Consider the following 15651-nt stretch of genomic DNA (forward strand, 5'->3'; position numbering starts at 1 on the left):
AGCCTGAGTAAAGTTTACTGATGATTAGTTCAGCCCACAGATTTGGACTGGCGATAGATTTCCAGAAATGTCACAGGGACCATAAAAAAAGAAATACAACAACAGAAAATAACAATATTCAAAGTGTTAATTGTTATCTAAAATCATAAGACAAAAGTCACGATGAGAGAAACCCCAACACTACATAGAGACCTAAGATGACAACATAGCATGGCAGCAACACATGAAAACACAGCATGGTAGCAACATGGCAGCAGCAAAACATGGCACAAACATTATTGGGCACAGACAACAGCACAAAGTGCAAGAAGGTTAAGACAATACATGCACTAAGCAGCCACAACTGTCAGTAAGCGTGTCCATGATTGAGTCTTTGAATGAAGAGCTACACCACTGACGACGTGATTGAAAATCAGTGAGGCATGACAGTTTATCAGTGTACCTAGGTAAACCAGTTCTGTGAAGTCATTGTCTTTCACCTATACAGTGAAAGGTGTGATTTACAGAGGCCTGAGTTCAGAGGTGCTCAGGTGCAGCCATAGCGCACCACTACATCTCCTGCACTCATCTCCACCTCCAGTAGAGGAATGTGTTGTCTGTCATAGCCAGAGGCTGGGGAATCCATGTCCTCCACCTCCAATGTCCTTAAGTCTGATTCCTCTGAGTCATCATCTCCACACAGCAGCACAGAGCATGGCTGTGTCACCTTCAGAAGCTCAGACCATTGGCTTCTTCTGTCAAATAAGCACTCTCCCATCTGCCCATAACTAATGGGGTATTGAAGGTAAGATGAAAATCCAACGCTAGTGGTCGGTTCCTCCTCCTCTTCGGAAGTTTCCAACATGCTCTGGGATGTGGTGGTAGCTTGTTCTATGCCACTGATGTGCGCTATGATCTCGCATTGTAGTTGCATTATATTCTTGTCATGTGGGTTTGATAGGATTGAAGCCTGTGAAACAATAATACATATCCAAATTGAGATTAGTCAGCTCGGGGTGTATGGTTACTCTTTTGGACCAGAAAAGAAACCGATAACATATACTGTTCTAGCAACAAGCAAACGCATCGGATAGGATGATCTTGTCCCAGAGGGGAGAATAGTATACGACACACAGTACTGCTGTATACATAATATACACTATATTTTACACATTTTACATAATGCATACATTGCACGTTACCCACCATACACATTATGCGCTTACCAAAGTCTTTGGAAAATTGGACAAGTTTCTTTTCCTCATACTTCTCTTGCAGAGCCTTATTGTCACAAAGACTACAAAGGCCACAATGCCAATGATGATCAATGGCAAAAGCATGAGCAAGGATGATTTCAGTGAAATTGTTTCTGCAGATAGATAAACATATCAGTCACTGAATCACTTAACTTGCACACCATGTCATTGTGAGAACTTTCCATAGCCATTATTCATTTTGACTATAATAATTCATCAAAACTGCAATAATTCATACAAACAAAACGCTAGAATTAAATAGCACCTACTTGGACCAGACATAACAAACAAATGTAATGTCAACAAAGGTAGTGTACTTACTGTCTTCATCGCCACAGATGGGTCCTATTGTAATGGCGTTCTTCGTTTGTTGAAAGAGAGTCGGACTGAAATGCAGCGTGGTGGCTACTCATGTCTTTAATGAAACAATCGCGATACATGAAATAACTATACAAATACAAAACAACAAACGGAACATGAAAATCTAATTACAGCCTATTTTTTTAAAAATACAAAATAATTTATTATCTTCAATACCATTCATTCTTTACAACACATAATTTTCATACATACTCAAATAATGGTATTTTAATTAAACGAATTAAACTAAACATAAACCCCAAACAAAACCTCAGGGGAGCATCTTCCCTCCCCGTCACCCTACAAAATACCTTTCCCTATCTCCCCTTCCCTAATCTATCCCCTTACAAATCTAAATGACACCCAGCCCTAAACCCCCCTTCCACCTCTCCCGAGCAGCATGCTGCCCCCACTTCCTCTTCTCCCTCTTCATCCTCCACCTAAAATCTCCTTCCACCCCCAATCTCTCCTTGTCTTCACCATGTTCTGCCTTGCTTCCCACAGCCCCCGTTTAAAGAGATTCATGAGAAGCCAGAGCAGAAACCTGTCCCTATCCGTCCCTCTCGCTCTCCCTACACCTCTCTCTAACCTGGCCCACGTCAATACAAAATCCCCCTTTACCAAACCAAACAACACCCGTGCCCTAGCCCATACTACTCCGGCAAAGGCACAGTCCCAAAAGACATGGCGCACAGTCTCCTCCCTGCCACAAGAGGATCTTGGACAGGTGGGGGATTGCACCAAACTATACCGGTACATGATGGAACGTACCGGCAAGCACTTATGGAGGCTCAACCAATTCAGGTCCTTGAGCCTGTTGTCCAGACCCTGCGCCTTCATTCCCTCCCAGACCACTTCCGAGATGCCCACTACAGGCGCCGGACTCCCTGCCTTTCTGACCTCCTCGTACAGGTGCCTGTGATCTAAACCTACTCGGACAACTTCAACCTCAGGGTGCCCATGCAGCCACTTGGCCGCATGACCAAAGTGCCACGGCAGCTGTTCCGCCCGAGGACCCGTGTTAGACCACACCATTACGCTTCTCGCCTGATACGAGAAGAACACCCGCAGGAGGTAACCGGACGGGTGTATCACTGGCTGAGCAAGCTCCGTTAACAAGAAAGAAACAAAAATTGTGTCCAGCTTGAGGGGGAAATGTGGTACCCCCATACCTCCCTCCCCGATGGGACAAATCATGCGTGCCCTGGCGACCCACTCGCACCTGCCACTCCACATAAACTGAAACACAAGCCTCACTAGAGTCCTCCTCAGACAAGCCGGCAATGGGTAGATGTATGCCAAATACAAAAGAGACGGCAACACATCCACCTTTAGGACCAGGACTTTGCCCATAAAAGACAAATACCTAGCCTTCCACATTGCTAGCTTCCTCTGTACCACTGCGATACGTATGTTCCAGTTTAGTGTCGCTGAGCCGGAGGTCTCAAAATGGACCCCGAGAATCCTCAGGGCCCCCTCACAGAGAGATAACCCCCCAGGCACATCTGTTCTACCGAGCCATCTTCCGAAAAACTTGACTGAAGACATTGCATGGTTCAGAACTGCTCCCGACGCTCGGGTGAAATCCCCAAAGATGGCAAGGGACCTTGTCAGGCACGAGTCCTTGCACAGCAGCAAGGAAGTGTCGTCGGCATACTGCGTCATCTTAACACGCAACCTACCACTTCCAGGGATCAACAAGCCTTCCACCCCTGTGTCTGCCCTAATGGCAGCCCCCAGAGGCTCCATGTACAGAACGAAGAGGAGAGCCGAGAGTGGGCACCCCTGCCTGACCCCAGACGAGAGGTCAAAAACTAGTGACTATTTACACTAACTCGGCACCCCGCTCCGACATATAATGTACGAATCCATCCTATGAACTTCTCCCCAAATCCTAATCGACCTAACACTCTGAATAAAAAGGATCTATTCACGCGATCAAAGGCTTTCACCTGATCTAGCGCTGCTACCATTAAAGGCAGTCCTCTATCTTCAACCCAAGCGATGGAGTCCCTGATTAACTGTAGGTTCCATCTAATAGAGCGGCCCTCTACCCCGCACGTCTGATCCTCATGGACGACGTAGGGAAGGGCTGTGCGCAACCGGTCTGCTAAAACCTTTGCAAGTAGCTTGTAATCTACACACAGCATGGTCAACGGCCGCCAGTTGCCAAGGTCTGTTACTTCCCCCTTCTTATATAAAAGTGACAGCACACCAACAGCCATTGATCCCCCCGGGACCCCCGGCTCAAGGATGGCCTTCAAGACTTCGAGGGCCACTGGTCCAAGTATACCCCAAAACTTGAGATAAAACTCAGCCGGCAGCCCATCCATCCCAGGCACCTTCCCTTTTCCCATCCTCCTAAGAGCGCTCTCAACCTCTTCTAGTGAGATCTGGGCCTCCATCACTTCTCTAATGTCCTCCGGCAACCGCCTGGACAAGTGTTCTAAAAACACATTTCCCTGCTCTACATCTATTTCCCTTTCCTTAAATAAACCTTGGAAATGATCAGTTGTCACCCTGACCATATCCTCTGGTTCTCTAACTATACTACCATTTTCTTCCCTAACGCCATGCATTACCTTCCTACTCTGTCTGGCCCTAACCAACTTAAAGAACATAGCAGAACAAGTCTCATTATGTTCTAGAAAGCCACTATGCGCACGCTCCAGGAAAGCTCGAGCCTTCCGCTCCTGCAACTCCCTAAGCTGCGCCTTTAGGGTTGCGGATCTCTCCCAGTCAAACGACCCGCCGAGGTTGCCTGCCTCGTATTCGAGTTCAATTAACCTTTGGATACGATCCACCTCCCTCCTCTCCTCCCTTTTTTTCCTCTTGCAATACCCTATTATAAAAGCCCTAATCCTCACCTTAACTAATTCCCACCAATATAACACCCCCTCACACATGGACCGGAGGCCTTCAAGCCTCCAAAAGAAACCATAAAATCCATCAACAAAAGCCTGCTCCTCCAGCACATCCCGATCTAACTTCCAGTACCCCCTACCAAAGAGGCAGACTGGCGACCCCACCTGCAGGAGCACCCCGTTGTGATCCGAAAAGAAAACAGGCAACAGCCGCCCAGACAACTTACCCAAAGACCTGGGTACAAAAATATAGTCGAGCCTCCGCTCAACCCCCCTGGAGTTGCGCCATGTAGGACCGGCCATTTTCGGAGGAGTGTGCAGACCACCATCTACCAGACCATGGCAAGCCATTAGCCCGGCAATGGCGCCTGCACTGCTATCCCCCCCTATTCCTAAATCTGTATTAAAATCCCCTCCTAATCACTAATTTCCTATTTGTGACACACAGGGGCGTCAGGAGTCTGCCACCACCTGTGGCCCATACACCACCACTAATCTAAATTTACAATCCCTTATCGTGACATCCATCCCTATAACCCTCCCCTGCATTACCACAAAAGAATCCTCCACTTTTACCTCCCTGTGCCCACACAAAATCCCTACCCCCGATGAGTGCACCCCCCCAATACCCCAAACCGAGTCCCCCTTGTCCCACTCCTTCTTAAACCTACTAACATCCCCTCCATCCCTCAGGTGAACCTCCTGTAAAAAAACAAAAATCAAACCCCACACCCTCCAAATAACTAAAAACCGCCCTCCTCTTAACAAAATCCCTTAAACCCCTTACATTTAAACTAACAAAAGTAAAATTAGACCCAATGAAAAAATAAAACATGTAATACACTCAAATTCTAAACCCAGACAGAAAAAAAAAACAGGAGACTCACCCGATGCTCCCCTGCTCCATATCAACCAGTGAGAACACCATCCGTACTCCCGACATCCCCCCCTCTTCCTCCATCTCACCAACCCAGGATGCAGGAATAGTGTTTGGCTCCGGGGTGCCCTGCACCCTGGGTCTACCCCCACACTCCTCCCCCTCCCCAGTGCTGCAGCTGGTTCGGAAAAAAATCGGGGAGGCTGAGTCCCCAAACAAAAAACTCCCCACCTCCTCCTGTACCCAGTCCTGAGTCTTGTTTGGTGTGTCCCCACCCAACAGAAGTTGAGGGCCTGGGGAAACCAGCAGCAACCCAGAGGTTTCTCCCACCCCCATCACTCTCTTGGCCATCCCCTCCCTCTCACTGTCGGCCAATCGCACCCTCCTCTTCATTCTCTTCTTTGGTGATGGAGGCAGTGGAGAGATACCACCCTCCCCCCCCGCCAGCTCCTCCACCATACCCCTCATCTCTTCCACCAGGGCACTTTCCCCCCAGTCCACTTGCTCTTCCACCGTCTCCTTCTCCACCACTGATAGAGGAAATTATGGTTGAAATGACTAATTATGTATACATTCCAATCAGAACTGACTAGTCCAAATGCTATAATGTACTGTACATGTGAATTTTCTCTCTTGCTCCCTTTCCCAATTGTATATAATGTAGTCAGGAGTTTAGTAACAATGAAGGTCTGTTCCTTAGTTCATTCAGTTGTACAAATCTCCAGGTGGTGGGAACGGGCCATCTCCAGATTGTCTAGAATGTTGATTTATACTGACTGGCCTTGACTTCATGCTGATAACGCGAAGGCTCAAGAGCTAGAGGGCCCCTCTACTTGTAAATAGAACGTTTGGAAAACGCTGACGTCATTTTCAGTTTATAACCTGTGGAAATGTGTGTATGCGGGCAGCACTCACTTGAATTAAACGCTGTTTACTTGGCTTTTAAGACTGGTCTCGATCTACTTCATGCATAATTAATGAACTTACACCTCATTAATGAATTAGAAACGAGTGCGAATTTGGTTTTGGCTACAAAATACATAGGAATCTAGAATTCCTCTATCAACCACTCCTCCCTCGCTTTCTTCTCTCTCATGCTCCTCCACTCGGTTGCCTTCTTCCGCCGCTTTTCCTGGTTCTCCGACTCCCGTGCCGTCCGTTTCCTTCTCTCTTCCATCCGCCGCTTCTTGCTCCTCCTCCTTCCTTGCGGCCTTCCCCTCTGGACCTGTACTCTGGTCATGAGGCGTGCTTCCTTCCCCTCCTCTTCTTCCCCCATCCCCAGCTCCTGCTCCCCCTCCAGCCGCAGACGCATATGACCTCTGACGGGCCGGGCACCCCCGCCACAGGTGTGCTGACGAGCCACACCCATGGCACGTCTTAGGCTTGTCACAATCCCTCTCCTCGTGTTCCTCAGATCCACAAAATCTGCATTTTCTTGTGCTGCATGAGGCGAATATGTGTCCGTAGGCCATACAGCGCCTGCAAAATGGGGGCTGACGTGCATAAAACAACGTCCCCCTGTCAGCCCCTAGGGAGAACATAGCAGGAGGATGGAGGTAGCCACCATGTCCCTTTGGGTCCTCTCTGAGGAGGGCCTGGAAGCCACTCCTCCCATTCCAAAACCCAAGGGAGTCTTTGAGGTGCCTTGCTGAGGAGACGTTATCCATGTATCTCCCCAGAAAAGCCCTCACCTCTTCATCCTTAACGTAAGGGTTGTAAATGTTGACAGTTACAACCCTAAAGTTATTCTTCGCCAGGCTTGTTATTTCATAGTGGCTCATCGGCCTCTCACCTCCCACTGCTCTTGCCCTTCTCAGGATATCATCTTTTAGACAGTTTGGAATGTAGTTTTATGAGGGGAGTAGAAGAAGATTTCCAGACCTAAAAACACTGGGCTATTGCGAGAATCGGAGAGAGTGTGGGAAACTGATGATGTCATTTTCAGTTTATAACCTGTGGAAATTTGTATTTTGGGTCAGTACTCACTTGAATTAAACGCTGTTTACTTGGCTTTTAAGACTGGTCTCGATCTATTTCATGCATAATTAATGAACTTACACCTCATTAATGAACTAGAAACGAGTGCGAATTTGGTTTTGGCTACAAAATACAAAGGAATTTAGAATTCCTCTATCACTTGGAAACAAAACACGTCCTTCACCGTCAGCTTTAGAATCCCCATCAATATTATCCTTCCAAAAGTTTCCCGTCCTAAAAGCTCCAACTCCTTTTCCTTCCAAGAAAACCGAATCGTGTTGGCCAGCCCAATCCCAGGGACCGACCGTGTTGATGTATTTTGCACCATCTCCGCAAGGAGAATGGCGCTCGTTCTCTTCTCTTCCAAAACAAGGAAAAAAGAAAAACCAAAGTGACTGAGCCTATCTGGTGAAACTACACAGAGACAGGAACAATCACCCACGAAATACACAGTGAACCCCCGGCTACCTAAATACGGCTCCCCATCAGAGACAACAAGAATCACCTGACTCTGATTGAGAACCGCCTCAGGCAGCCAAGCCTATACTAGACACACCCCTAATCAACCACAATCCCAATGCCTACAAAAACCCCAATACGACAATACAATAAACCCATGTCACACCCTGGCCTGAACAAATAATTAAAGAAAACACAAAATACTAAGACCAATGCGTGACAGAACACCCCCCTTAAGGTGCGGACTCCCGGACGCACCTCACAACCATAGGGAGGGACCGGGTGGGCGTCTGTCCATGGTGGCGGTTCCGGCTCGGGACGTGGACCCCACTCCATAAATGTCATAGTTACTCCCCTTCGCGTCCTGGGATAATCCACCCTCGCCGCCGACCATGGCCTAATAGTCCTCACCCAGAACCCCACTGAACTGAGGGGCAGCTCGGGACTGAGGCAGCTTGGGACTGAGGGGAAGCTCGGGACTGAGGGGCAGCTCGGGACTGAGGGGAAGCTCGGGACTGAGGGGAAGCTCGGGACTGAGGGGCAGCTCGGGACTGAGGGGCAGCCCGGACTACCTCAATATACTGACCTGGAGTAGGACTACCTCGATATACTGACCTGGAGGAGGACTACCTCAATATACTGACCTGGAGGAGGACGACCTCAATATACTGACCTGGAGGAGGACTACCTCAATATACTGACCCAGAGGAGGACTACCTCAACATACTGACCTGGAGGAGGACTACCTCAATATACTGACCTGGAGGAGGACTCCTCAATATACTGACCTGGAGGAGGACTACCTCAATATACTGACCTGGAGGAGGACTACCTCAATATACTGACCTGGAGGAGGACTACCTCAATATACTGACCTGGAGGAGGACTCCCTCAATATACTGACCTGGAGGAGGACTACCTCAACATACTGACCTGGAGGAGGACTACCTCAATATACTGACCTGGAGGAGGACTACCTCGATATACTGACCTGGAGGAGGACTACCTCGATATACTGACCTGGAGGAGGACTACCTAAATATACTGACCAGGAGGAGGACTACACTACTTCGATTTTGTCATATTTACACAGTACCAGTCAAACGTTTGGACACGCCTACTCATGAAAGAGTTTTTCTTTATTTGTACATTGTAGAATAATAGTGAAGATATCAAAACTATGAAATAACACCAAAAAACTGTTAAACAAATCAAAATATATTTTATATTTGAGATTCTTCAAAGTGCCCTTTGCCTTGATGACAGTTTGCACACTCTTGAAGGAGTAGGTGTTTCAAAACTTTTGACTGATACTGTACCTCTCTGTTGCTTGGATGGATGTCCTTTTTTATGTCCAAAAAAATCGAATTTCTTACAAGGAGGAAAAATATTGGTATGTTTTCAATGCTCACTTTGAAAACCCACTTTTGAAAACATTGTACTTACACTTGATGTCAGCTGTAAGGTCTAATGTGAATATCGAGGACTCCAGAGATGCCGATTCCTCCGTTTCATCACTGGCCGTTATAGTCACAAAGTAGCGATCCAATTCTTTAGCATTCCATATGAAGGGAGAGATGTCATAATGATGCTGTTTAGTGGAATCCAGTGGAAAACTAAAGCTACAAAAAAACAGGGAGAATTAGATACATTTAACAGAAAGACGGCACTCAACCAACAAACAGAGTTAGAAACTGTTAATAGATCATGTGTCATAGTTGAATAAGCAGATACCTCTGTTAGGATATTGTTTCAAGTAACAGGCTAATCCCTGTGGTTAAGGTATCTGATGCTATTCTTTTCAATCAAATTATATACACTGAACAAAAATATAAACGTAACAATTTCAAAGATTTTACTGCGTCACAGTTCATATAAGGAAATCACTGGAATTGACTGAGTTACAGTTCATATAATACATTATTTAGGCTCTAATCTATAGATGTCACATGACTGGGAATAGAGATATGGTCAGGAGGTCACACCTCACTTGAGATCACTATTTATTTTCAATTTGAAGAGAGGTTGACGAAGCAGTTCACTGTAGTTCCAATAAACAGTTGTCTGAAAGTTGTTGCAGCTCACTGTCACATTTTCTGGAGGTGGAACTGTCCAGGAAAAGAAGACATTACATTTAGTTAGTAGGCTTATGCAGGCAAGGTGAAGAACCTGCCATGCAGGTAGTCTCAGTGTTAACATCTTGAGGTTTTGCTCATGAGGGTTAGTACCAAGGGAACCTTCACCAGAGTACATTGACTCGACTGGTTGTTCATGGCAACAGCTTTGGAGCAAAGGCGAAACAGTTCCACCTGTCTTGGTAAAGTTATGTATTCAATCATAGGTATAATTTCAAATGTGATCTAAACTTTGAACTTTGAGTGTATGCAGTGTGTGCTTGTTGATGCCCCTGAGATGATGCAACCTGTTTCCTCCGAAACCACCCCCATGGATAAGCTAAATAAGGCAATCCCCCATTGGTGTCATCTAGACTACAGAACAAATAATTATTTTTCTTATTGAAAATATAAATACATTTGCACAATGAGCACTTGTCTCTCAAATACATCATTACAGTTGATGGTTAACGAGCTAGCACATTTTAGTATAGACATGACAGTCAAAACACCTCAAAACATCCCTTATGAAAATACATTGCAGTCAGAGTGTACTATAACTATAACTGCAGTACACTGTGGTATAATTAAGCAATATGGCTTGAGGAGGTGTGGTATATGGTCAATATACCACGGCTAAGGGCTGTTCTTATGCACGACGCAACGCAGAGTTCCTGAACACAGCCCTTAGCCGTGGTATATTGGCCATACGTCACAAACTCCCAAGGTGCCTTATTGCTATTATAAACTGGTTACCAATGTAATTAAAGCAGTAAAAATACATGTTTTGTAATACCTGTGGTATGCGTTCTGATATACCATGGCTGTCAGCCAATCAGCATTCAGGGCTCAGCCAAACAGCATTCAAGGGCTCAAACCACCCAGTTAATAATTGCAATTAGAGTGCAGTATACATGCAGTATGATGCAAACACTACTTCCAAAATAACCGTTTTTTTACTGCAGTAATTTTCCTGCAGTACACTGCAATTATTCTGCAACTACTGGGCCCAAAATACCACAGTTGACTGCAGTTACTGCACTTTTCCTGCAGTTTCAGAACTGCAATCTTTTTTCTAAGGGATGGTATCAATAACAAGACAAAACGAGCCACCTACGATTCCCCATATAGCAGCTTCTTTTAATTGTTGCTAACTATCTGGCTATCAAGTATCACAACAACACACAGATTTCTGCCCCAATCAATCGCATCATGAAAATGATGCACTTCCACCGATGGGGGAGAAAGCGCTTTGTTATGATTTAGCTTGTTTTCAATAAACATTTGAAGGATGAATATAGTTTATGTTGTCAACAATCTAAGCCAACCCTGTCTGTTTTGTCCCATAGTTGTTCAAGTGTCGGTTTTGTTGCTAAATAACCAACCCCTCTATACACACTAAATCAAATGAAACAATTTGTTTATCAAAGTGTGATTGAGCAACACTAACTTCCTCATGTCAGCACCTTGGGCAATTTCTGTTAGACAGCTATATGTTCAACCAAACGACACGTCACAACTCTCATCTCAACCAGAGATCTCCATTAACTTTTTTTTATTTGTATTTATTTGACCATTATTTTACCAAGTAAGTTGACTGAGAACACATTCTCATTTACAGCAACGACCTGGGGAATAGTTACAGGGGGATGAATGAGCCAATTGTAATGCATAAAGACACTGTTTTTGTCCTCCTTGAAAATGCCAGGTGAATATTGGCAGCAATGAGGAAGCAAATAAGAGTGTTACTTTGTCCAGGTGAATTGGGCTCCATTGTTGCCCGTCTGCATTCATTCAAAATTCCTTCTCATAAACTATTCAACCCATTTTGCAACACTGCCCTACCCACAATCAATTTCAGAAAGCACCTAAGCATTGTCCTGTTCATGCTTATCACAGTAAAGTACTAATGTTTGTTTTATGAGCCTACTTGAATAGAACAGAAAGGTCTTGAAACTTTGTGTCCAAAAATGATACAGAAAAATTAATCCATGCTTTTGTCACTTCTAGGTTAGACTACTGCAATGCTCTACGTTCCGGCTACCTGGATAAAGCACTAAATAAACTTCAGTTGGTGCTAAATACGGCTGCTAGAATTTTTTTTGATCATATTACTCCAGTGCTAGCCTCTCTACACTGGCTTCCTGTCAAAGCAAGGGTTGATTTCAAGGTTTTACTGCTAACCTACAAAGCATTACATGGGATTGCTCCTACCCATCTCTGATTTGGTCCTGCCGTACATACCTACACGTACGCTACGGTCACAAGACGCAGGCCTCCTAATTGTCCTTAGAATTTCTAAGTAAACAGCTGGAGGCAGGACTTTCTCCTATAGAGCTCCATTTTTATGGAACGGTCTGCCTACCCATGTCAGGGACGTAAACTCGGACTCAACCTTTAAGTCTTTACTGAAGACTCATCTCTTCAGTGGGTCATATGATTGAGTGTAGTCTGGCCCAGGAGTGGGAAGGTGAACGGAAAGGCTCTGGAGCAACGAACCGCCCTTGCTGTCTCTGCCTGGCCGGTTCCCCTCTTTCCACTGGGATTCTCTGCCTCTAACCCTATTACAGGGGCTGAGTCACTGGCTTACTGGAGCTCTCTCATGCCGTCCCTGGAATGGGTGCGTCACCTGAGTGGGTTGATTCACTGATGTGGTCATCCTGTCTGGGTTGGCGCCCCCCCCTTGGGTTGTGCCATGGCGGAGATCTTTGTGGGCTATACTCAGCCTTGTCTCAGGATGGTAAGTTGGTGGTTGAAGATATCTCTCTAGTGGTGTGGGGGCTGTGCTTTGGCAAAGTGGGTGGGGTTATATCCTTCCTGTTTGGCCCTGTCCGGGGGTGTCCTCGGATGGGACCACAGTGTCTCCTGACCCCTCCTGTCTCAGCCTCCAGTATTTATGCTGCAGTAGTTTATGTGTCGGGGGGCTAGGGTCAGTTTGTTATATCTGGAGTACTTCTCCTGTCCTATTCGGTGTCCTGTGTGAATCTAAGTGTGCGTTCTCTAATTCTCTCCTTCTCTCTTTCTTTCTCTCTCTCGGAGGACCTGAGCCCTAGGACCATGCCCCAGGACCACCTGACATGATGACTCCTTGCTGTCCCCAGTCCACCTGGCCGTGCTGCTGCTCCAGTTTCAACTGTTCTGCCTTATTATTATTCGACCATGCTGGTCATTTATGAACATTTGAACATCTTGGCCATGTTCTGTTATAATCTCCACCCGGCACAGCCAGAAGAGAACTGGCCACCCCACATATGCTCTCTCTAATTCTCTCTTTCTTTCTCTCTCTTGGAGGACCTGAGCCCTAGGACCATGCCCCAGGACTACCTGACATGATGACTCCTTGCTGTCCCCAGTCCACCTGATCGTGCTGCTGCTCCAGTTTCAACTGTTCTGCCTTATTATTATACGACCATGCTGGTCATTTATGAATATTTGAACATCTTGGCCATGTTCTGTTATAATCTCCACCCGGCACAGCCAGAAGAGGACTGGCCACCCCACATAGCCTGGTTCCTCTCTAGTTTTCTTCCTAGGTTTTGGCCTTTCCAGGGAGTTTTTCCTAGCCACCGTGCTTCTACACCTGCATTGCTTGCTGTTTGGGGTTTTAGGCTGGGTTTCTGTACAGCACTTTGAGATATCACCTGATGTACGAAGGGCTATATAAATAAATTTGATTTGATTTGTCTGCACATTGAATTACCACTTTTATTGACAACGTTTATTCGTCAGGTCAAGAGTGTTTAACAGTCTAAGCAAGCACTCAAGAAGATAACCAGTCCAGGGATTTGCCACACACCACACCCGTGTTAAACCACCCGTGTTAAACCAAGCGGCTTCTAAACAGCTTCTACCCCCAAGACAAAAAACTCCTGAACATCTAATCGAAGGGATACCCAGACCATTTGCATTACCGGTACCCCCCTGTATATAGTCTCGCTATTGTTATTTTACTGCTTCTCTTTAATTACTTGTTACTTTTATCTCTTATTCTCATCCATATTTTTGTTTAACCGCATTGTTGGTTAGGGGCTCTGTTGTATTCGGAGCATGTGACTAATACAATTTTATTTGGTTTATTATGATACCACGGAATCTGATGTTAACATTTCATTATAGTTTAGGTAAGCTAATGTAAGATTATAGTTTAGGTAAGCTAATGTAAGATTATAGTTTAGGTAAGCTAATGTAAGATCAAAGTACATTTATCTAACAGCTATGTCCTAAGCAAATTGTTGCCTACATACTGTGTGTTAGAATTCAATACAAGACTCATCAACCTGTGGTTTTAATAGTTAGAATTGAGGAGCGGATGAGACATAATGGGGAGTTGCCTGTAGAGTCGGTTTATGCTAAGGGCAGGTTCAAACACATGCAGACTTCTCAGAATTACTGCCCATTTGTATTTTTCTAACATAATTTGGGGACATTTCAAGGTTAGGATACTGACAAAAGATGATGTGAGCTGATTTAGTACATAGTGTGTCAAATTATTACAAGTGGGCAAAACACCATGACTTTAAAAGATAACCTACAGACAAAATTGTTATTACAGTATTATTACATAGCTAAGCCTATTACCGCAAATCATCCCTTCCTATTTGTAATCAGAATAATAACCCACACTATTCTTCAATCAAAGCAATGTAGTTTTCTATGTTTTCATTCAGGTTAACCAATTTACCCAGTGTGGAAACCGCTGTGACCAAAACCATCAGGAATGTCAGTGAACCACAAAAAGCCAACATCATGCGTTTTCAAATACAAATCCACGAAATGTAAGGAAGCGAAATAACAATGAGATACTTATTCTTCGATAAAAATAAAAAAACAGCAATCTACATTTAACCTAAATTATAAGACATAACCGCACAGCTAAAGTGTGTTATCAGACTAGTGTCGGTCGTTGAAGGAACTGGACGCAGTTTCTCCGGCAGGAAATGACACAGAGGTGTATTAATTCACCGTTTCTTCGAATTGACACACCTCCGTTTCCTCATTTCATTCTAATAATTCATTCTAAAGACTTCTGTAGAATATGTGCCTACTCTAGGGGAAAATCTTAGCAATTATTAGGCAGTTAACTAAACTAAATATATCCTAAAAGGACTATATGTCCGTCCCATCTGAGTTGAGTACAAGAAACATGAGGAGGTCACACCTTGGCGCACCCGATTATCCACGTGTGGGATATCATATTCACCATATGAATGGAGTGATTGGTAATATTTTCCACCTTTTAATGGGGTGATTGGTGGCTAATCAGATGCTTGGCCTCAACCCAATCTCTCTCCAGTCGCAGGACATCAAAGGACATGGAAAAACATGTAAGCCTACCTTGATCAATGCCACCTCCTACTGCTGATTTGTGGTCAAACTTAACATAACAACAAAGAATTGACACAAGCAATTCACAATGAATGTTGTTCATTGCACCCCTGTGAAAGTGACATCAAATGCCCACCTTGGAAAACTTTTGAAACTGCTAGGATTGTTGTACAGGCTATAGTGATGACATTGTAGCATATGGTCCATTTTTTAAATTTAACTAGGCAAGTCAGTTAAGAACAAATTCTTATTTACAATGACAGCCTACCGGGGAACAGTGGGTTAACTGCCTTGTTCAGGGATAGAAAGACAGATCTTTACCTTGTCAGCTCAGGGATTCAATTCAGCAACCTTTCGGTTACTGGCCCAACGCTCTAACTATTAGGCTACCTGCCGTCCCAATAAGAGCTTCATGTACTTTTTAGGCCTTTGTTTATCAA

At 45.0% G+C, this 15651-nt stretch overlaps 1 protein-coding gene across 1 annotated transcript; it reads right to left on the minus strand.

Annotated features, from left to right (window-relative positions):
* Positions 1 to 119: 119 nt before the first annotated feature.
* LOC118374391 (uncharacterized) lies at positions 120 to 14634 on the minus strand. The gene is made up of 6 exons (XM_052526066.1): positions 14568 to 14634; positions 9763 to 9880; positions 9208 to 9394; positions 1557 to 1626; positions 1206 to 1348; positions 120 to 949 (listed from the first exon to the last, which is right to left on the minus strand). Exons 1-6 carry the CDS (start codon positions 14632 to 14634, stop codon positions 527 to 529), a joined length of 1008 nt encoding a protein of 335 aa, XP_052382026.1. The 3' UTR covers positions 120 to 526.
* Positions 14635 to 15651: the final 1017 nt, after the last annotated feature.

Source organism: Oncorhynchus keta, chromosome 10, assembly GCF_023373465.1.
Source record: "Oncorhynchus keta strain PuntledgeMale-10-30-2019 chromosome 10, Oket_V2, whole genome shotgun sequence".
NCBI classification, from domain to species: domain Eukaryota; kingdom Metazoa; phylum Chordata; class Actinopteri; order Salmoniformes; family Salmonidae; genus Oncorhynchus; species Oncorhynchus keta.